The sequence below is a fragment of the Lytechinus pictus genome, chromosome 4 (assembly GCF_037042905.1).
Source record: "Lytechinus pictus isolate F3 Inbred chromosome 4, Lp3.0, whole genome shotgun sequence".
NCBI classification, from domain to species: Eukaryota; Metazoa; Echinodermata; class Echinoidea; order Temnopleuroida; family Toxopneustidae; genus Lytechinus; species Lytechinus pictus.
In genome coordinates, this window is record NC_087248.1 from 25,015,497 (window position 1) to 25,038,432 (window position 22,936).

The 22,936-nt window shown below is 36.8% G+C and overlaps 1 protein-coding gene across 2 annotated transcripts in view; it reads left to right on the forward strand.

Moving 5' to 3' along the window:
• The first annotated feature begins 591 nt into the window (after positions 1-591).
• The window catches only part of LOC129258778 (uncharacterized), a 55,728-nt gene continuing 33,383 nt past the window's right edge, over positions 592-22,936 (forward strand). Inside the window, exons 1-5 of one of the 2 annotated variants that reach the window (XM_064098713.1) lie at positions 592-2,143; positions 16,383-17,150; positions 17,409-17,566; positions 18,474-18,739; positions 19,186-20,774. In XM_064098713.1, the coding sequence (XP_063954783.1) occupies positions 1,340-2,143; positions 16,383-17,150; positions 17,409-17,566; positions 18,474-18,739; positions 19,186-20,774 (3,585 nt within the window). In that variant the 5' untranslated portion in view covers positions 592-1,339. Of the gene's footprint in view, positions 2,144-8,688; positions 9,044-16,382; positions 17,151-17,408; positions 17,567-18,473; positions 18,740-19,185; positions 20,775-22,936 lie in introns of those variants that run through there. The other variant, XM_064098715.1, reaches the window with a different exon arrangement.

Genomic DNA, 22,936 nt, shown 5'->3' on the forward strand with positions numbered 1-22,936 from the left:
ACCTGGCACCCGTTTTGTAAATTCACACCCGCCTTGGCGCCTTTACTCTCAAAATTGTCAGAGCATATCAGGTAACAAAATATCCCATTAAATGCTATCGAAGATCTGAATCTGTTAAAAATATATATTGGATGATAGGGGGGGGGGAGGGGGGTATTGATTGATCATTGAATTGAACTACCCCTTTAAATCATATTTGTATGTTGTTTTCCTTTATTGATTTATCTTGGACTTTAGGCCTATTGCGTTCAAAGGGGTTAAAACACGGAAAGGAAGATATTGACGCACTTTACACAAGGCCTGATAGTGATTTAGGAATATTAGTTAACAGTTTATCTGTATTAACAACAATTTCAAAGTTCCTGTTTACTTAAATAAGAATCAAACAGAAATAAATAAATTTCAAAGTTTCTGTTTACTTACATAAGAAACAAACAGAAATAAATGGTGTGTCTTGTTTGAATAACTTTGATAACGAGGTTAATGATTGATTGAATATCATGCTTTATTGTATAATAATTGTCATGACGATTGCAATTCGTCTTTAGAATCATGGGACATTTCACACGCTCACTTAAAAACTATGATTTGAATCCGAATTCTCGAGCGAAGGCGGTATGGGTCCTTGGTGACTTGCCAATCAAAGCACCGCATCGAAAATACAAACTACGATTAGTTAATGACAATTGTCATGATTGTATTATCTTTGGAAGGGCTTGAAAGGTCACTTAAGTTCTGTCTCCAAGAGATGTTTTGGAGGTCAAGCCTTTCACCCCCAAAATACGTACCATTATTTGAGTGAAACTTAACGGGAATTCACATCCAGAGTAAAATTTAAATTCATGATTGTGATTAGCGTTCTGTTCAAGTTTGGTTTCACACGTGCTAACAATTCGTCATTAGCCTTATTTTCACTGGAATCATTGTTAAATTTACGATTTTTTTTACCGTGTGAAAAGGCGGTTTGTAGATATCTCTCTCACATACCCCCAAAGCCACGCCTGCATAGACCCACGTACACCCTCACCTCTGCTGTTTCGAAGATGTGAGGACACTCGACTCACACGGTCACCACAATCCTAATTCATTTGCGTTGCAGAACAGTCTGAAAAATTACGATGTATGTTTTCGATCCTTTTGAAGGATGTCATCATTTACATTTTTTTTCAGGTATTCAGAAAATTGACTATCTCTCAAAATTAGCAAACTCTATATCAATCAATATGCTCAGTGTAAAAACAATTGAAAAAAAGCACAAAATTGTTACTTTATAAGCTTATACTAATACTTGACATAGTGAATTCATCATCTTATTACGAATGCTTTTCTATCATTTGTCATGCAGTCTCCTGATGCCACCATGCCTGTCTCTCTCAGTGTTTGGCGTGCCAGGATCGGCACGTACATGCGCCGTAAGCAGAAAGTATATGACTACTTCTACTACCTGAGGATGTATGTTTATGGTCTTAAAATAATTGAAAAGGCGAAGAAAGCAGCTGAACACTCAAAAGAAAATGAAAAAGGCAATCGCCACAAATCGTCTTTTAATGGCTCTTCAACTGGTGAAAATGGCAAAACTGGTAACGCATCATGTCGCCAACATCCGCCTTCTAACGACGTAAACCTGAAACCCGCCCGAACTGAATCTTCAGGTGACCGTGGCGTCAATAGTGGCAAAGTTGAAGCATGTTCTCAGTCAGGTTACGTCGTGGACAATGGCTCTTCTTGTCATACCAAAGGCCCAGATCACATCGCTCAGGATAGATCTAAGTGTGCCGCTGGTCGTACACTTGCAACACATCCAACAAGTTCAACCAAGAAGAGATCCACTCCTGTCGCTGATCCTTCTAACACCAAGGTTCCAGAGCCTTGTGACATTGATGAGTTGGACATGAGATACATCACCATTCATGGCGTATCACATGCTAGCCTATGCGATTCAACTCAATTAAGTGAACCGGACCAACCTGGTGTCACATCGGAGGTATACTCACAAGTAGCTAGACACAACACTGGCCATCAAGACGTCTGCAAGCAGAACAAGGAGAAACCAAACCCGTTAACGTCAGAGATAGATGACCTATCTGCACCTATTTCTGAACTGGATACGTCTAGCAATACTGAATTCACATGGTGTACGAGGGTATGTCTGTAACTAAAAAAGCGTGTCTCTCTCTATCAAACAATATATTCTTAAGTAAGAATTGTAAAGAATACATCATTATCAGTATAATAAAAAAAAGTAATTAACGATTCCCTTAAAAAAATGTAACCACATATGAAGAGTTTAATTGCAAAAGGGTATATCCATTGTTCATTAAATTCGATTTTCATTTGTTTCAATATATATTTATTTCTAGTATATTTAAATGATCAAAGAAAAGTTGAAATTCCCATTAAAAAGGGAACGAAAATGGCTAATAAAAATCCCTTTTTTCGAATGGGGTTAGATCCATTTTAGTTTGTTTGCAAAAGGGGGTAGATCCACAAAGGTAATTTTTTGGGGAAAATAATTAAACAAATATGAAGACATTCATATTTCTTTCATACCAAATTTAAAATCACATGGTCAGGTATCATGACAGATTAGTTTCGCTTAAGAATATTGCCAAAATATGAGAGAAAAACATAAATGATGTAACCATATATAAAGAGCTAACTTGCAAAAGGGGTTAGATCCGTTTTTCATAAAATTGTATTTTTTGTTTCAGTGCATAGATTTTCAGTCCCTGTGATGATACCAAAGAAAAGTTGATATTCCCATTAAAACATGAATAGAAATGGCAAAAAAAAAATCAAAAGGGGTTGGATCCATTTCAGTTTGTTTGCAAAAGGGGCTAGATCCACTATGGTTTTTTTTTTGAAAACATATATTAAAAAATATGAAGACCGTAATAAATTTTTTCAACCCGATTTTATATTAATATGGTAGGGTAGTATATCATGACAATTTAGTTTCGCAAAAGAATATTCCAATATGGTCTAAAGCAGGTCTAACTCTTTTGGCAAACAAACTCTTCATACATTTAAATAACAAGTTTACCTAGAAGTTATTTAACGCAGCGCTTCTCAATTTTTTTTTTACTCGAGGACCACTTTGACTCTCATATTGTTTTCGAGGCCCACCTACGAAAAATTTTAAGAATACTCCCATTGTGATGTAAAAAAATGTTTCGTGCAATTTGAACACAAAGCGCTGAACACATTCGAAACAAACAATTTGAAAACTAATCTGCATTCGCAAATGTCCGGTAAATGGGCGTTAATTAACTACATACACAATATGCATGCACACGAGGTTCACATCAAAGTTATAGATCGAAACCATCATAGTGTCCATGTGCATGCTTTGCAACATGCATGATACCTATTAAACAGGCTTCAGCTTTGTTTGACCCACGGAGACCGATGAGACATAACGTGTTCGGACAGACATATGAAATATACTACAGTTTACAATGTGCCATTTTCGAGCCCCCATTGAGGCAGAAAGTGTTTCTGCTATGTAGTAAAGCCACTTTTATTGGTTTAAAACTATATGGATACGAAAGCGTAGAGTTTCCTCTATCTGCTACATATACAAAAGTGCTGGCATATTGAAGCATACCCCCTTAAGGGGGCGTCGAAATTACCCACCCTTTTTCATATTTCACCTATTTATGGGAAAATGTGCTATTTTTGAGCCCCCATTGAGGCAAAAAGTGTTGCTGCTATGTAGTTAGGCCATCTTTGTTGTTTTTAAACTATATGGAGACGAAAGAGTAGAATTTATTCTATCTGCTACGTATAAAGAAGTGCTGGTACAGCAAAGCCTATCCCCTCTGGGGACTGCTAAAGTTACCCGCCCCTTTTACGCATTTTGCCCATTAATGGGAAAATGTGCCATTTTTGAGCCCCCATTGAGGCAGAAAGTGTTTCTGCTATGTAGTAAAGCCACTTTTATTGGTTTAAAACTATATGGATACGAAAGAGTAGAGTTTCGTCTATCTGCTACATATTAAAAAGTGCTGGCATATTGAAGCATACCCCCTTAAGGGGGCGTCGAAATTACCCACCCTTTTTCATATTTCACCTATTTATGGGAAAATGTGCTATTTTTGAGCCCCCATTGAGGCAAAAAGTGTTGCTGCTATGTAATAAGGCCACCTTTGTTGTTTTTAAACTATATGGAGACGAAAGAGTAGAATTTCCTTTATCTGCTACATATAAAGAAGTGCTGCTACAGCAAAGCCTATCCCCTCTGGGGTCTGCCGAAGTTACCCGCCCCTTTTACGTATTTTGCAAATTTATGGGAAAATATGCTATTTTCGAGCCCCCATTGAGGCAGAAAGTGTTTCTGCTATGTAGTAAAGCCACTTTTATTGGTTTAAAACTATATGGATACGAAAGAGTAGAGTTTCGTCTATCTGCTACATATACAAAAGTGCTGGCATATTGAAGCATACCCCCTTAAGGGGGCGTCGAAATTACCCACCCTTTTTCATATTTCACCTATTTATGGGAAAATGTGCTATTTTTGAGCCCCCATTGAGGCAAAAAGTGTTGCTGCTATATAATAAGGCCACCTTTATTGTTTTTAAACTATATGGAGACGAAAGAGGAGAATTTCTATTATCAGCTACATATAAAGAAGTGCTGGTACAGCAAAGCCTATCCCCTTTGGGGTCTGCCGAAGTTACCCGCCCCTTTTACGTATTTTGCAAATTTATGGGAAAATATGCTATTTTCGAGCCCCCATTGAGGAATAAGGTGTTTCTGCTATGATGTAAAACCACTTTTATTGCTTTTAAACTATGTTTATACGAAAGAGTAGAATTTCCTCTATCTGCTACATATAAAGAAGTGCTGGCATATTAAAGCATACCCCCTAAGGGGGGTCGTCGATATCACCTACCCCTTTTTCATATTTTACCTATTTATGGGAAAATGCTATTTTCGAGCCCCCATTGAGGCAAATAGTGCTGCTGCTATGTAGTAAGGCCATTTTTTTTTATTGATTTTAAACTATATAGTATAGTATAGTATAGTATTTATTTTCCGTATAAAAACACAAAAAAGCAAAACGGATGGATAGCCCATTATCAGTTTAGTCGACATGACTATACTGTTCTTCCATGGGGTCCATATACAATACAAAGTAAAAAGTAAACACATATGAAAGAAGCATAACATATACGGTAAATCAAACAAAATAACAAAAATGACATGATATATGTTGTTACTAATAAGAAAAGATCATAAAATTAAATAGTTTGGCAAGAATTTACACTAAATATTTTTAAAATGAAAGAATTGAATGAATTAGGCTGCTATCACGTTATTGAAAAAGGTTTCACAAGGAGCAAGGAATAATAAAATGAATAATATGAATGTAGATTGTATAAAAATGAATATGTAATCATTGGAGACGAAAGAGTAGAGTTTCTTCTATCTGCTACATATAAAAAAGTGTTGGCATATCTGAGCATACCCCCCTTAGGGGGTCGCCGAAATCCCCCACCCCTTTTCCATATTTTAGCTATTTATGGGAAAATATGCTATTTTCGAGCCCCCATTGAGGCAAAAAAAATGTTTCTGCTATATAGTAAAGCCAGTTTTATTCTTTTGAAACTACGTGGAATTAAATGAGTAGACTTTCTTTTATCTGCTGCTAATAAGTGGTTGCACAGCAAAGCCTATTCCGCCTGGGGGTTTCCAAAGTCACCCACCCCTTTTCCATATTTTTCTCCAATATATGGGAAAATCTGCCAATCTTGGAGCCTCTGAAGAAGGTAAAAGTCGATATGCAAGCACTCTTTTTACATGTAGCTGATAGAAAAAAGCCTATTCTTTTATTTCGAAGTGGTTTCCAAAATCAAAACTAGCTTTACTATATAGCAGAAATGCCCTTTTGTCTGAATGGGGGCTCAAACACTGCAATTTTTTTTCAATATAGAGGGAAAATAGACTTAAAAGCTGGAAGAGTTCGGCAGCCCCTGAATGGGGAAGGCTTCAGTGTGCTACCACATCTTTATATGTAACTTATAAAGAAGACCATACTTTGTCATCTTTATGTGCTTACAAAACAAAAACAAGGGCTTTACTGCAAGGCAGAAACACCTTTTGCCTCAATGGTTCTCCAAAATGACGAATTTTCCGAGAAATTGGCAAAATACGAAAAAATGATTGGCTGACTTTGGTAGCCCCCTGAGGGGTAGGCTTTGCTGTGCCCTAACTTCTTTATATGTAGATGATAGAGAAAAGCCGAAAAGCCTAATCTTTTGTCTCTAAGTGATTTAAAGGAAAAAAATACATACCCGAAACAAAATTTGGCCACATTGGGGGCTCTGAAAAGCACGATATCATAATGGTCAAGCTACGGATTAAGGGTGTGGTATGTAACCTTCTACTGCCTCTTGTGTGACTATGTTTTAAGGTGCCCGAGAGTGATTGCATATAAAATGAAAATGCAGAGCAATGCCTCAATCCTCTATCTTTTTCAAGATATTTCATTATTATAAGTTGCTTTGTGTACAAAACGTATTTTACCCTCATACACATGATACAAGTAATACATACCTTTCTATCGATCGCTAAGCACGTTACATGCATTTCTGCATGTTAGGCACATCAACAAAGGCGATGCAAGATAAAACAGATAGATGTCAATGCAAATGATTAATTTGGTTCAATTTTTTTGGGGATAAATTCTTTTTTTTTTTTTCAAAATATATTAACCAGACTATTCAGAAAACAATTTCAACCGATTTCTACTATCCAAATCATAGTGAAATGCGTATTCATTTAAGATTGTCCCATTGTCACACTCTGTGCAATAAAATATGAAAATAATTGATATTCATTAAAAAAGTCTAAGAAGGCCGACAAAGATATCAATTTTGAACCCCGTTGGACACGATTTTGCAAAGGGAACATCAAGATTCATTAACTAGACACTTCAGGCAAATACAAAAACGTTGAGTGAAAAATATTTTGATGGTACGCAGGAACCCCCTTATCCGACTCGTCTACATAACGCAGTCATACATGGTATAGGTTCATTGTTGAAAACTAGGCTGAAAACGAAGCCTATATGGCCACTGGGCAATCAATCTTTGCTGAAATAATTTATTCATCAGCAGATACATAATGCAGATGAAAATATGTTGTTTGGAAGATTTAATATCATGCAAAATGCAGGAAACATCAATAACGTAGGCATATCGTTCGCACACCTCAGCTATATGGTGAAAATAGGCCCAAAACGCACGATTTCTATGAGCACACCATATTGAAAAGGGGGCTGAAATCATAGTCTATAATGTCATTTCCAATTACTGACATATATTTTCTAAAAGTAGAGATATAGATAAAGAGAATGGTATTATGCTCGAGAGGAAATATATCAAATAAAGTACACTAAAAAGAAAATAAATTTCTGAATCGATTTTCGACAATAATGATGCAAGAAATCTCCCAAACTAATGATATGCAAATTTCATTACGTAATTTGCATATGTAAACAATTATTTCTGTTCGTGAAATTTTGCATATCTCTTGTGCACTATTTGAACAATATATTTTAAAAGTTTCATACAAAACATGCATGGTTTGGCTGAGATATTTCCCCTTGACTTCATGCTATGTGTAGAATGTCTAAAAAATGTCTTTAAAAAATTGGTAGTGACGTCATATATTACGTCATTTCGGAGGGAAGACCACGGATAGAACCCGGCAGCAATGCATTTTTGTAAGCTTCAGGGTCCATGCCATCCAGCTATAAGGTCATTTGCTTGTCCGGCTTTCGGTTGAATAAACCTCCTGGGCTGCCGGACTAAATAGAGTCACAACACTTAAAACGCCCCTTAACGTGTCTCTATACCATTGATATCCATAGCTGGAAAGAGCAACAACACGAACTTTTGAAGCCACCGGAAACAGAAACGCATCGCCAATAGAGTCACAACACTATATTCATAATGGAGGACGAGAAGTAAAATATTGTAGATAGAAGTAAGACTGTGGAGATTACCACGTCTCAAAAGGAACACATCCAACTAATTATTATATCTAATCACCTTTAAGAATTGCTTATGAATGATAATGATAGCTATTTTTCATATAGCGCTTGCTTTTCCCACAATGGCCCAAAGTGCTTTACAGCATATTACTAACCCGGTCATCAGATCCCTGCATGCCCGCCTACAATGTATGCACCTTCTCCGTTCCCTGGGGAGCATTCCAGAAAGAGTTCCAAGACTCAATTGCTAGCCATAGTACAAAGGCTTTGGCATCCTACCGGGTACCCATTTTAGCATCTTGGTCTGCAGTGACAAAGTGTGGATCGACGCCTTGCCAAATGAAGCTAGACCGCGATGGGATTCGCACACACGACCCTCTGTTTTCAAGGCTAGAGTCAGAACAAGTACACCACGCCCTTCCACAAAAAATACAATATGTGACTTTAAAATCTACGAATCCTAGTCTTGGCCAATGAATTCAAACTAAAGAGGGATGACCAAATACAATACAATATTGGGAACAAAAATCTGGATAGACCGACATCGCGCTTTTTAAGGCCCCTTAAAATTGCTCCAAAGGTCAAGGGTGCACAAAGTTCTCTAAACTTTTTTCTCTTGCTTGTGCGTGCGCATGCGTTTTTAGGTGTTGGTATGACTCGATGTTCTGTTACTGGAGTGCTCTTTCTGAAGATTCAGTTAAGGGTATGCGGCAACAAGCACCGAGCTCTATGTCTATCCAGCTATTTGTTCTCGATACATGTAGTCTCGACGCGTACTTGAAGACCGGACATTTACCTTGGATTCTTCACTGAGAGTTTAAGATTCTGGACTGGGTATAATCTCAGCTTTTGTTCGCTCTTTCACCTAATTTATGTACGTTCGATAAAATTGACAACTTGAAACTCTTCAAAGCTGTTTACAGTTATGTAAGACCATATTTTTTGTCGGACAGTTTGTTACTAAATCTTATGTAGGGGTATGCCTCTTTGAGTTTTCACAGCGAGATATTGATTCATGCCGCAAGTCATCGTCACGACAGACAGGTATCTTACATTGTCAGTTTTTCTTCGTGGTATTATTATGAAGTTTGAAAGAGAATCGGGTGAATATTTCTTAGGGGGTTTAAAGACAATAACCATGTTTACTTAGATCGATTTTCATCATATCCTTCTTGGAATAAATTTTAACCCCGTTTTTCCTAACTTTTAGAAGAAAATAAAATGCAGATCTACATGTAGGGCTAGCCTATACTTTTTCATATCACATTCTTTTTAGTCAAATATTGTATATTTAGAATGTTCCATCAGTTTGAAATTCTCTTGTCAGGTTTATGAATATGAAACCATTGGTTTGATGATATACCCCGGTAGAGTTACCCCCTGCATATTTCGTAACGTTCTATATAAATGTTTCCATACCTGACTGACTATGGGACATTTTATAATTGTTGTCAAAATGTGTAATCAACCTAATATACGTTTCTCAAACGTCTAGAAAAAATATGATGAAGGTTTGTACTTTTAGAGAAAAATGCCCAGTTTTATAAACCAGGAGTAACTCGGGAGAAGCTTGCAATAATGTATCGATTTTGCAGAAGAGAGCATTTGGAAGTTTAGAATATATTTCAATTTTAAAATTGAATTTAGTCATTACTTTTTAACGCTGTAATGCTTGTTTGATTTTTTCAGTTTTCATCTGAATCAACTTGTTGGAGATGTAGCAGTATTTGTTTGCCGTTGATATTACTGAATAGATTAAATCGTTTTAATGAAAAATAATGTGAAAAAAGTAATATGGATAAGCATAACGATTGAAGCAGCAAATCCAACAAATGACTGTTTATCATAAAAAAAGTATGTGTTAACCGACGGTTACCATAGGAACTGTGCTTCTTAGCAAATTAAGGTCTTATAAAGTTGTTGGATCTGAGCTTTTTTTTATCTGGAACTGACTAAGAGAATAGAGACAAAAAGTTGAAAGAAGTCAGAAATAAAGATTAAGAAAAAGAGTGCTTACCGAACTTTTTTTTTCTTTTTGTGAATTATAAAAAAATGTGTGTTTGTAGACAACACATATTCTTTTTTTTCTTTACATGAAAAAAATTCAACCTTATGTACTATTTAAGCCTTTCAAAACGCCTTGGCATGCGCAGCCACTGGGCTTCGGCCTAAACTGTTAATGAATGAATATGTGCGCGAAGTACCTTTTCACCAAAATGAAGGAGATCATTTCACTAAAATAGCATTATTAGACGGGTCAATACGACCAAAACTACCCTTATCCGGAACAAATTTATAACCAATGGTTTTTTAACAGTTTTTATTATTTCTTGACCTCCGGAATAACATATAGAAAAAAATGTACCGAAATCCGCATCCGGGAAGGTAGTTATTTGCAAGATGGCGTCCAAGGTGGCCTCCATTCACTGAAAATTGATATAATACAGTCATTCTGATGGATTTCAAAATTCAGAGTTTAAAATGACTATTTTTACTTAAAAAAAATTAACATAGTTCATTTATAATCCATTAAGGAAATATGAATTCGTTGTCCATACTACGGTGTCAAATTCAAAGTAAAAATGAGGCGTTTGGACTTGCTCAAGGATATGCAGTTTTCCATTTTGCCTAAAATTCCAAGAGGGTTTTAAAATGGCATCTACTTGAAAAATGATTCCTTTTAATCAATAATGGTGAGAGTTCATACAATGTCAATCTGTGATAAATATTTTTCGGTGTCTGCATCATGGTATTAAGGGTCAAATAATACATTCAGACAAAAAGCAAAGATAGTCAGCTTTTCAATAATCCAAGGTAGATTCTAAAATTACATCAAAATGGGGCTGTTACCTATTCATGAAACAATAATGGTAACTTATCCGCATGCATTTAAGGGTACACACGAAGAAAAAATGTTCAATGTTGCATCCAAGGGGTGCAATCTGCTGATACGATACCCTAAAACAGGGTGCACCCCATGGGTACAAAATGGAACCTTTTCCTTAGTATGTAGGCACCAAAATTATTTATCACAGGTGGATAGTGACTGAATTGTGTCCACTATTAAGTATAAACAACAGTCATTTTAGCACCCGTTTTTTAAGCCATCTTGGCTTTTAAGGCAAAATGGATGACTGCATTTGATTATAACCAGATCCATTTGTTTACCCTTGAAACCCTAGCATAGACACCAAACATATCACCAGGTATATTGATTATGTTCTATGTCCCCTTTTAAGTAGATCCAGAAAAAAAAAACTTGTGCTCTTAAAAAAAAGCTTTAGGCATTTGTGTTAATGCCGATTTGTCAATTGCTTTGAAGTTATTTAGCCCAGGGTCTGAATCCAAAAATGCTGTTTGCCAAACTTGATTCCGACGTTTCCATCCTCCAATCGACAAAAAATGGCGGCATTTGCAGTTTTTCATATTAAACGATTTCTATGGGTGATTGTATTTCAGAAATAGGGGTGTATGCTTTGTCTTGGATATCGAGGGTTGCAAACATTAAGCATCCGATCAATTTATCAGCCATCTTTAATTCCAAGATGGCTGCCATGATTCTGATTCACAGCTGCTGATTGATAAATAATATGGCCAAATGTTTGACGTTTCTTGGGCGATGCTGGTATAATCACATTGGGATAACTTTGACGTGTCCGTCATCTTTTCCTCGCCTATCTGCAAAGCAGAAGCATGGACGTCGCGTTTCCGTCGGCGGCGTAGTCAACATCAAATCTTAACCGAAGTTTAGTTTTTAAATGTTATAACTTTAAGGGTATAAATATCTATTTCATGAAACTTAGGATTAAACAAAGTATATTGAGACAGGTTATATCATGTATATAATCTTACAAAAGATCGTCCGGGGTATCTGGAATTCAAAGATGGCGTCCAAATCGGCAGTTATTCTACTATCAACTCTAAAAATTAAAGTAAATCATCAAAAAGTTTTCAAGGCAAAAAATGCATGAAGACATGTTTTTTTTGCAAGATAGGCAGTGAGTGTGTAAAAGGAGTACAAGATGACCTTCTAAATTGGCGTTTATAACTTTGAAATGGTCAAAATTCATAAAATATCCACCTGATAGAAACAAATGTTGGGTCTAAAAAGAAGAAAAATGATGGTTCCAAGAAAAAAAATACATCGGAAAAGTTTCAAGGTTTGCCAATGGTGCAATTTGGCCCAAAATAAATTCTACAGACATTTGTTGTGTCTCTCCCATGATCTTATTGGTAAAAAATACAAGTTAAGATGAATTGCAGAGATACGCTGTTATTCATTCTGTCCAAAATCGAAGAAGGCCCCCAAATTTAATTTGAATTGGCCACATTGATGCAAAAAATGGCGATATTTCATATTATTCCATGTTATAGAGCCATTATTTGTGACTCTGCTATGTTTTAAGGCTCCTAAAATATGTTAAATTACGATAGTTATTGACCTAATTAGATGGTGGTCCAACAATATGTAAACACCCGAAAAAAAACTACACAAAAATGGGGTACACTGTTTAGAAATATCATAATTCGCTGATCAGTTTTTCAAGATACGTTATTTTAGTGCTTAGGAGTATCCTGTTTTTTAATGATTAGGGACAGCAGTCATTACGCAATTTTAAAAGTCGTTTTCGATTTTTTTACGACGAAAGGGAAAACTTATCTGCCTTGTTACTTGTCCTAATGTATTATTTTAGCCTTTAAACCATAATAGTAGAGATTTTTTTCACAAAACTATTACTCTTTTTAAGTAATGTCAGTCTGTTTAGACGCATTTTGAAAGCCATTTTTGAATTTTTAGGCAAAATGGACACCTTCATAACATTGTAACTAATCCAGATGGTAGTATTCAACCATAGAAACCATAGTGTATACTCTAAATCATATCTCCCAGGTGGATTCTAAATTAACTATGTCCATTTTGAAGTAACAACATCTATCTTAGACTCCTTTATTGGAAGCCATCTTGGATTTTTTGTAGACATACAGGACCTTTGATTGTCCTTTTACATGTTGTAACTTATCCTTATGTACTACTTGACCCTTTAAATCAAGGGTTAGACAACACAATCTTACCCCAGGTGGATATTAAACAAATTATGTCAATTTTTAGGTAACAAAAGCCATTTAAGACTCCATTTTTTAAAAGCCATCTTTGATTTTTGGACCGCAGACTTTACTTGTCCCAGCATATTACTTGACCAAATAACCCAAGGGTAACACACTAATTCGTGTTTCCTAGGCAGACATTAAAAAACTATGTCGAGTTTTAGGGCTTTTCAGGTAACAACATCCATTTTTAATAGACTCCAATTTTGAAAGTCACCTTGAAACTCATCCTTGGACCTTGTCTGAATTACTCCTTGACCCTTTAAACCACCAATGAATAACACCCCAATTTGATACACTCAAATATAGGTAATACATCAATTGTGAATTTTCAATATATGACAGCCATTTTTACTGCATCTTAGAGTTCCAGGTAATATGTAGTGATTATGTTCACTCTTGACTGCATCAGCAGACCTTTTACGCCCTAATCCATTAAAATAACCCCCGAAAAGGAAATCAAGACTGGATAAAGAGTCAGTAACACTAATTTTCAGTGAGCGGGTGCCATTTTACACGCCATCTTGAAAATAAATATTTCCCTGGATGCGGATTTTGGTGTATTTTTAGCATGTTATCCCTAAGATCAAACGCTATAAAAAACAGTTGACAAACATTTTTTTTGCAAGTTTGGGGTGTCAAAATAGAGCAAAAACTTATAGAATATGGCGGCCATATGTTTTTATTTTAGCCAAATTGAGGATTATAACATCAAATTGGGACTCAGCGTCCTCAAATTATGCTAAAACACTTCTTAATTTAGCATTAACACGATTTGCCTAAATCAGGCTACTTTTTCAAATCTGGACCTGACTCCCTTCCCATTCTGTTCCGCCGTCCCTTCCTACGCCTTATAGCGGTAGATCGATGAAATACTTTATCTTGTTATTAAATTAGTGTACGTCTCAAGAAGTAGACAACGACATCCTGCCATATAAGCGTCTTAACCATTACCGAAAATCACTACCGTTTCTGCAAAAGTTCCATGAGTATAGTATGGCAACATACCCCCTTCTTTTTAGTTTAAATTCTTTTTATGAAACTGGATGGTGCAATATCATCATCATCATCATCCTCACCACCAGCACTATCATCATCATCATCATCCTGACCACCACCACCACCATCGTCATAAGTTTAATCATCATTAGCCAGTTAGCAGGTGGGCTATGCAGAGTGAACAATAACATATAGGTTCCTTATAGATTCTGCATTTTGTTTGTGATAATCGGACCGATAATATTCAATAGTATTCATATTTGGGCATGGCCCCGGAAGCAGGAATGTTCGGGGTACGTTGTGGGGGGGGGGGGTGCGTGTATGCGTGTGTTATTTTCCATAGACAGCACTTTTTTCCTTGTAAAATTTCTAGGGACAAAAATGACCTTCAGTTTGGAGTAATTATATTAAGGAGTAACGAAAAAGGCAAAGGAATATATTTCGGTATACATTTCAGGAGAGAGAATTAAGACAGTTGGTAAATCAGATTAAATCATGAGCTCTGAGACACACCTGTATTACCGTATAGCATATACCATAAAAAGGGGTTATTGTAGTATTGGCGCTCACCAAAATCGTTGTTTATTTTAGTATACATCTTTATCTTGAATAAACTTGACATGTCATGAGAATGATAAACCAGCTAGATGTTAATAATTAAACGGATTAGTATAGCATTCAGACGTTGATGGATATTTCCACCATTTATATTTGGGTTGATATGCTTGAAAAAATACGGCATGTCAATAATGATAAACTTGGACTCAAGAAACACTAAAAATAAAATGTACATCCAGACCATTCACATTAACAGTTCAATATAAAAATGGCAGAGGTTCAAATTTGATCCCCCCTTGGCTATTTTACCTGGCACTCGTTTTGTAAATTTACACCCTCCTTGGCGTCTTTACTCTCAAAATTGTCAGAGCATATCAAGTAGCAAAGTATCCCATTAAATGCCATCGAAGATCTGAATCTGTTAAAAATATATATTGGATAATAGGGGGGGGGGGGGAGGGGGTATTGATTGACCATTGAATTGAACTACCCCTTTAAATCATATTTGTATGTTGTTTTCCTTTATTGATTTATCTTGGACTTAAGGCCTATTGCGTTCAAAGGGGTTAAAACACGGAAAGCAAGATATTGACACACTTTACACAAGGCCTGATAGGGATTTAGGAATATTAGTTAACAGTTTATCTGTATTAACAACAATTTCAAAGTTCCTGTTTACTTAAATAAGAATCAAACAGAAATAAATAAATTTTAAAGTTTCTGTTTACTTAAATAAGAAACAAACAGAAATAGATGGTGTGTCTTGTTTGAATAACTTTGATAACGAGGTTAATGATTGATTGAATATCATGCTTTATTGTATGATAATTGTCATGATGATTGCAATTCGTCTTTAAATTCATGGGACCTTTCACACGCTCACTTAAAAACTATGATTTGAATTTGAATTCTCGAGCGAAGGCGGTATGTGTCCTTGGAGACTTGCCAATCAAATCACTGCATCGAAAATACAAACTACGATTAGTGAATGACAATTGTTATGATTGTATTATCTTCGGAAGGGCTTGAAAGGTCACGTAAGTTCTGCCTCCAAAAGATGTTTTGGAGGTCAAGCCTTTCACACGCAAATTCGTACCATAATTTGAGTGAAACTTAACTGGAATTCACATCCAGAGTAAGAGTTGAATTCATGATTGTGATTGACGTTCGTGGTTTTGTTCTAGTTTGGTTTCACACGTGCTAATAATTCGTCATTAGCTTTATTTTTACTGGAATCATTGTTAAATTTACGGGGTTTTTTACCGTGTGAAAAGGCGGTTTCTGGGTTGTGATGGCAACATGCGCTTGCAGATATCTCTCTCTCTAATACCCAAAATCCACGCCCGCATAGACCCACACACACCTTCACCTCTGTTGTTTCAAAGGTGTGAGGACACTCAACTCCCACTCCGCAAACGCGGACGGTCACCACAATGATTAATTTAGTTGCGTTGCAGAAAAGTCTGAAAAATTACGATGTATGTTTTCGATCCTTTTGAAGGATTTCATCATTTACATTTTATTTCAGGTATCCAGTAGATGAAAATTGACTATCTCTGAAAATTATCAAACTCCTATCAATCAATATCTTTAGTTTTTAAACAATAGAAACAATAAGCATACAATTGTTACTTTATAAGCTTATAGTAATCATGCTAATACTTGACATAGTGAATTTATCATCTTTTTTACGAATGCGTTTTTATCATTTGTCACGCAGTCTCCTGATGCCACCATGCCTGTCTCTCTCAGTGTTTGGCGTGCCAGGATCGGCACGTACATGCGCCGTAAGCAGAAAGTATATGACTACTTCTACTACCTGAGGAGGTATGTTTATGGTCTTAAATTAATTGAAAAGGCAAAGAAAGCAGCTGAACACTCAAAAGAAAATGGCAAAGGCAATCGCCACAAATCGTCTTTCAATGGCTCTTCAACTGGTGAAAATGGCAAAACTAGTAACGCATCATGTCGCCAACCTCCGCCTTCTACCGATGTAAAACCAAATCCCACCAAAACTGAATCTCCAAGTGACCGTGAGGTTAAAGGTAGCAAAGTCGAAGCATGTTCTCAGAACAGTTACGTTGTGGACATTGGCTCTTCGTGCCATACCAAAAGTCCCGATAAGATCGCTCAAGATATGTCTTTGAGTGCTGATGACCGTACTCTTTCAACATGTTCAACCTGTTCAACAGAACAGGAATCCGTTCCTGCCCCGGAACCTGCCACGCCCTGTGACGTAGACGACGAGCTGGACCTGAGATACATAACCATTCATAGTACATCACCTGTAAACCTCTGCAAGTCAACTCAAGCAAATAAACCAGACCAACCAGACGGCACATCGGAGGTACATGTAGCTACATCTGTCACTGGTCATGAAGATGGCAGTAATCATGAGGAGACATCAAATCTTTTACCGTCGGGAGCAGCTGCAGATGACCAATCTTTGACTAGATCTGAACCTGAACACACACCATCGAGACGCAAGGCAGGTCTTACATTTAATAACCTTTTCTAAGCCCATCTTATCTATCATCAGTAAGAACGATTAGGGAGCAAAGATTTTATCCATAAACGAGTTTTAAAACATATATGTAATGTTTCCGTGCAAAAGTAATGTGTAACGATTCTTATAAAGGTAGGCCTACCTAACACGGTCTAACTAGCCAATATTCAATGGTAGAATTGAATAATGTTACCGTTGCCTCTTTGTTCTTCTTCTGTCTCCCCCTCTTCATAATCGCAGGTCGCAGAGCATCACGGAACACCAATCTTTGTAGGCAGTATATATTATTCACTCTGTGGAGAAGCAGATGAAATCAAGAGGAAGTGCAATGCTGTTGTGACCAATGTGCTCCTACTGAGGTCTGGTGACGTGGAGCCAAACCCAGGGCCAGATACCAAGTGAGCAGATTTAATTTAGGTCCTACAGTACCATAAATCCATTGCTGGTTTCAAGAATGGACTATTACATTCTAGTGTAGTTCAATCATTACATCGGAATTCGAATGAGTCCCATCAAGGGGTTCTCAAGGCTGAAAATAGTATGATGTGAACAGATAATGTATGTGCCAAATTAGAGAAAGTAGACGCCGAACATATAAGTTAAATCACACAAGGAACACTAAATGTTTACAAGTTGAAACGTTCAATTATTTCATGAAACAGTATTCATAGATATCGAATGAGTAAGCTAATGATATCGTATTCCTATTTATTATCTTGCATATTTTTGCATGAAATTATAATTTTATTCATATTATGTCAACCTAAACTGAACAAAATTCGATCGGCAAATTATTTAATGCATTAGATAAGGAATCCAGTGACTTTCCCCCTTTTTTAAGGAAGACATGTCAAACACCAATGAATGAACATGTCTAAACATATAAAAAGGGAAAGTGGGGACACCATCAAACCACCTAATAAATATTCAAGCATCTTTTAAAACATTTTGAAGAAATATTGCTTAAAATCAAAAGTCATTACCTTGGTGACTTATGAATGTGATGAAATTTTCAGCATTTGGAGTGGTGACTTATAGTCGTTTTTATTTAACTGAAATACTCGTTTGAATATAGATAAACACTTTTCTTTTAAAACTCTCTACATCAGGCTGCAACATACGATTTTTTTTCATATTTATTATTTATATATCATTTGCTTGGTATCTTTGAAGGGGAAAACTTTATTGTAGCTAGGTGAAGTACTTTCTTGAATCTCGATAATAACAATTTCCCCCAAATCTAATGCAAAAATAAACCGGTAGCATTGGACACATTTTGACTCATTTTCTTTGAATACAATATAGCCCTGGGGATCTAACTGAGTTCGAACTCATTCTCCTTGCTGACGGTATGGATCCATCAGATTTTAGGAAGGTCGGACTAGCTCTAGGATTCACTGAGGCTCAACTAAGTCGGTTTGAGAGAGATAACATTGGCAACACAATGCAAGCTACCTATAAGATGCTTTACGAATGGCTGAAGACAGTAAAGCATCAAGAAGCGAGGGAAATACTGTCCAAGAAGTTAAAAGGCATCAATCTGGTACAACTGGCCGACAGTGTACAAAAAGGTGATTACCATTGTCAGTATTATACAACCACCTCATGTGCACTACTGTCACGTAGATAAACGATAATGATAACAATGATAGTTTGACGAAGAGTCACAGCATGACGATGAAAATATCAATGCTAATTGTAATAGTATAAACATGCGAAGAAGATATCGATCAAAATTACAATGTAGACAATAAGTAGTGCAAGTAATAACAACAATGCTAATTACGATTCGAGAACAATGGACAAGAACATAAAAGATTGAACATAGTAATCATAATAATGATCACAAGAAAATGAAGTTATTCCTTCTCAGTCAAAGTCGGCAGCGAAAAATCAAATAGGCCTTCTTTGAAAACTTTACATGATGTATTTCCCAAATATACCACCTCCAAACAAAAAATCAATTCGAATTGTATTCTTATACAATTGACACATGTAAGTTTGTCTCTCATAACAGGCCAGGTCGGTGATCACATATTATCAATGACAGAAGAGGAAGTCCAACGGGTCATCAAAGAGGTCAAAGAATATTCTGCACTTCATCACTGTCAGATTCAAGCCGATCCACTGAACAGCAGCCTTCTGTTTCAATTAGACCGGATCTTCACCAACTTAACTTTGCTGGAAGAAGACAAAGGAACAACTTTAAAGGCACCGATACTCTACGCAGACCTGCTCAAGACTAAAGTCAACGGAGTCCTTCCTAAACGTTTGTTGATTGAAGGTGAAGGTGGTGTGGGGAAGACAACTCTTTGTGCAAAGATTGTATGGGACTGGATTCATGGAGACTGTTATCAAGATTTCACATTGGTTCTTATCGTCCTTCTACGTGAATTGGAGGGCAAGACTCTTGGAGAGATAATAAAGTCTTATCTCCCAGACGACAATATGGTTACAGCCATGCAGCTAAATAAGCACGTCTTCTCCCATCAGAAAGACGTCTTTCTTGTTCTGGACGGCCTAGACGAGTTAGCTGGTGATCTTAACAACTCTCATCAAATCGCTCTTATCATCCTCAATCAGCTGTTTAAGTCAGGAAGAGTGCTAATCACATCTAGAAGATGGCGATCAGATGAGATACGGATGAAATCGGATCTTAGAAAGGTGTATGCATTCATTGCCGTGGAGGGTTTCTCTGATGAAAATCTCTCTTCCTACGTCACAAAGTTCTTCCATCCAGACAAAACTCCAGCTGAGGAGTTGACCCAATTCATATCAAACAACGATGTCATCAGAGAGAACATGGCCCCTTACCCCATATACACAGCTATGCTATGTATCATGTGGAAAGAATTCGATGGAGCGCGTCGCATAGCAATGTCGAAATTACAAACATTTTCTCAGCTCATTAATGAGATGGTCCAATTTTTGGTCGATCATTATCTCTCAAAGCTCGGTCTGTCCGCAATAGACAAGGAATGGCGTGTACAGCGTGCAGAAATACTTCTCCATCTATCCAACATCGGTTGTCTTGCCTTCCAGGGGCTCATGGAAAGGCGATTGGTGTTCACTGAACAAGAGTTCAAGAGCTGGCCCGGGTGTATTAACACAGGTTGTCAAGTTGGAGTACTCACTAAACAAGCACCGATCCTTCAGAGGAGAAGCAGAATGTATCATGCACATTCCGCAGACTCATCTGTGCAGTTTCCCCATAAGCTGTTTCAGGAGTATCTATCAGGGATGTATCTCGCATCTCTTCACAACTCAAACAGAAGCGAGTACGACAGGTTGATGAAGCATATACTAGTAGTCGGAAATGCACGTGAATTCCGGGAGCTTCTATACTTCACTTCGGCCCAACAGAAGGAGGTCGGATTGGATATCATAACTCATCTCATACCATCAACATCAACACGACTAATGGTATATGGACGCATCGACGCTTACTTCATTGTTGACGTAGCCTATGAGAGTCAAGACCAAACAGTGGCCAAAGCTGTGGCAGATCATCTATCGACTTCATCCAGCAACACACTTGAGATCATGAAAGGGATGCAGGCCCACACGGTATCAGGACATATCTTCATCATGAATCATCGTAAAGTGGTAAACAATAACCCCCATACAAACGCCCTCGGTATTCAAAGATCTAATGTTTAAAATCATAGGTCTTTATTTTTTTTATATTTTACCCCCCAAATTTAAAACAAACGAGACCAAAAACTACAGTCCCTCAAAAACATTCAATAAAAAAAAAATAAATGAACATTACTGGGCCCAATTCCATTGGTTTTCAATTTTAATATCAGTCATAAAATGCACCCCTAGTAAAATAAATCGAATGAGGCAAAACAAACAATAAAGTCTCAAATATTGAACTTTATTGAAGTTTATTGATCCTCCTTGAAAAAGTAACATATAACAGGATACATGTACAATTACATGCTAACGCATATGTCGAAAACGTTTAGAAGAAACAAATATCGATAATTAAAGGAAAGTAATATAAAGACAAGGAAGACGAGGAGACCTTTGGAAGCCAGGCTTGTAATAAGGTCCCTCAGCATTGAAACAATACGTTATTTGTTTGTTTAAAGCAAAACCTGATTCTAGCTATTGGTTGCTAGTTGATAATACTAAAAATAAAAGAAAATAGGTTGTACTAAGTTTATACAAGGATACATATGTGGTTAAAAACTATTTACAGAAGAATAATGGATATGTTGAAAAAAAGGAGTTAAAAAATAGATAGATAGATAGATAGATAGACAAATAGAGAGATAGAATAACGGGGAAACACGAAGTTACAAGATAGTAAATGGCAAAAGATAAGAGATTTATAACAAAAACTATAATTGAAATGACTACTAGTACTTAATGATAGGAGTACATGTACATGTACCAGTTGGTCGAGACATTTTACAGAATTTATATTGCTAATCACATAGTTTGGCATGTCCTTGCATGAGGAATACGCAGTGCAGTAGCATTTATTGTTTGGCAATTATGAAAGTGGTTGTTCCTATGAAATAAATCTGCTAACGTCAATGGAAAATCACCTCTATGAAAATTATACATGAGCGACCCCAATTGGATAACACTTTAAAAACAAAACGTAAAAGGAGGGGTAGAAACAAAATAAATGTTTGTATGTTGGTTTGTTGTTCTTAAAAATTACATGAGTGTTAAGCCGCGGGTATGCAGAGGTTACTCAAATTGATCGGTCCAATTCGAAAAAAAAAACACGAGACTTGAATTCAAATTACTTAACGGACTTAATGTCACAATATTCAAATATTCATGAGGATAATAAATTCGGTTGATTCCCAATACTTTGCGCCATCTACCGGTTACTGATGCTCATGTTGGTATATGCATTTGAATGCATACATGTGAATTTTCAGCGCCTGTTGCCTGCATATTTTTTTCGCGATGTTTAATCCGTTTTGGGGTGTATTCTTGCGATATGGTTTTCATTTTTGAAATTCGACCACTGTGCCCTGCCTTCGCCCGCGCGCGATGTCGACCAAGGGGGGAGGGGGGGGGGGGGGGTGGGTGGACTCATATACCCCTAGATCCGCGCCTACCAGTAATAACGATTATTAGACCAAAAGGGAATCGGATCAAATTGGTATTGGATTCAGTGGATATAAGACAAACACTAAATTGGACCTAGTAGGTGTTGGACCAAAATGACAATTGGAAAAAACTGCCAATGACGTTAGACGGACTATTGGACGAAATTGCTATTGGAAGAAGTGTCTACTAATAAAACAAGGTGGCATTTAGACGAAAAAAGAAAGTCCCAGCTTTGGCTGCATGCTAATAGGCTTAAACGAATATATTGTTTTCATTTTTACATCATGTATAGGGATGGGCAAATAAATAAAAACTGCCAAGGATTTGGGAGAAACAAATAAACAAAAAATGACGGTTGATAAATACGGTGTCGGGCATTGAGTTCAAACTCGATTCAAATGTCGTATGACTCCCCTTACGACGACAAGTCTACATGCATGCTCTGTCGCGAAACTCAGATCGTGGCGATTTGCATCGGGCAAAATAGCCAAACCCACTATTATATTACGCAGGGGTATGGGATCGACCGGGAGTAACAAGGGCCCACCTTCTTGATACATGATGCACATACCATTTCTATAAATCAACACGGAGAGGAGTCGCTGGTGTTTATCATCAACAAATATGATTTTGGAAACAAAAAGGGAAAACTTACTCGTAGAACTTGTACGGTAGTAATAGGTCGAAGA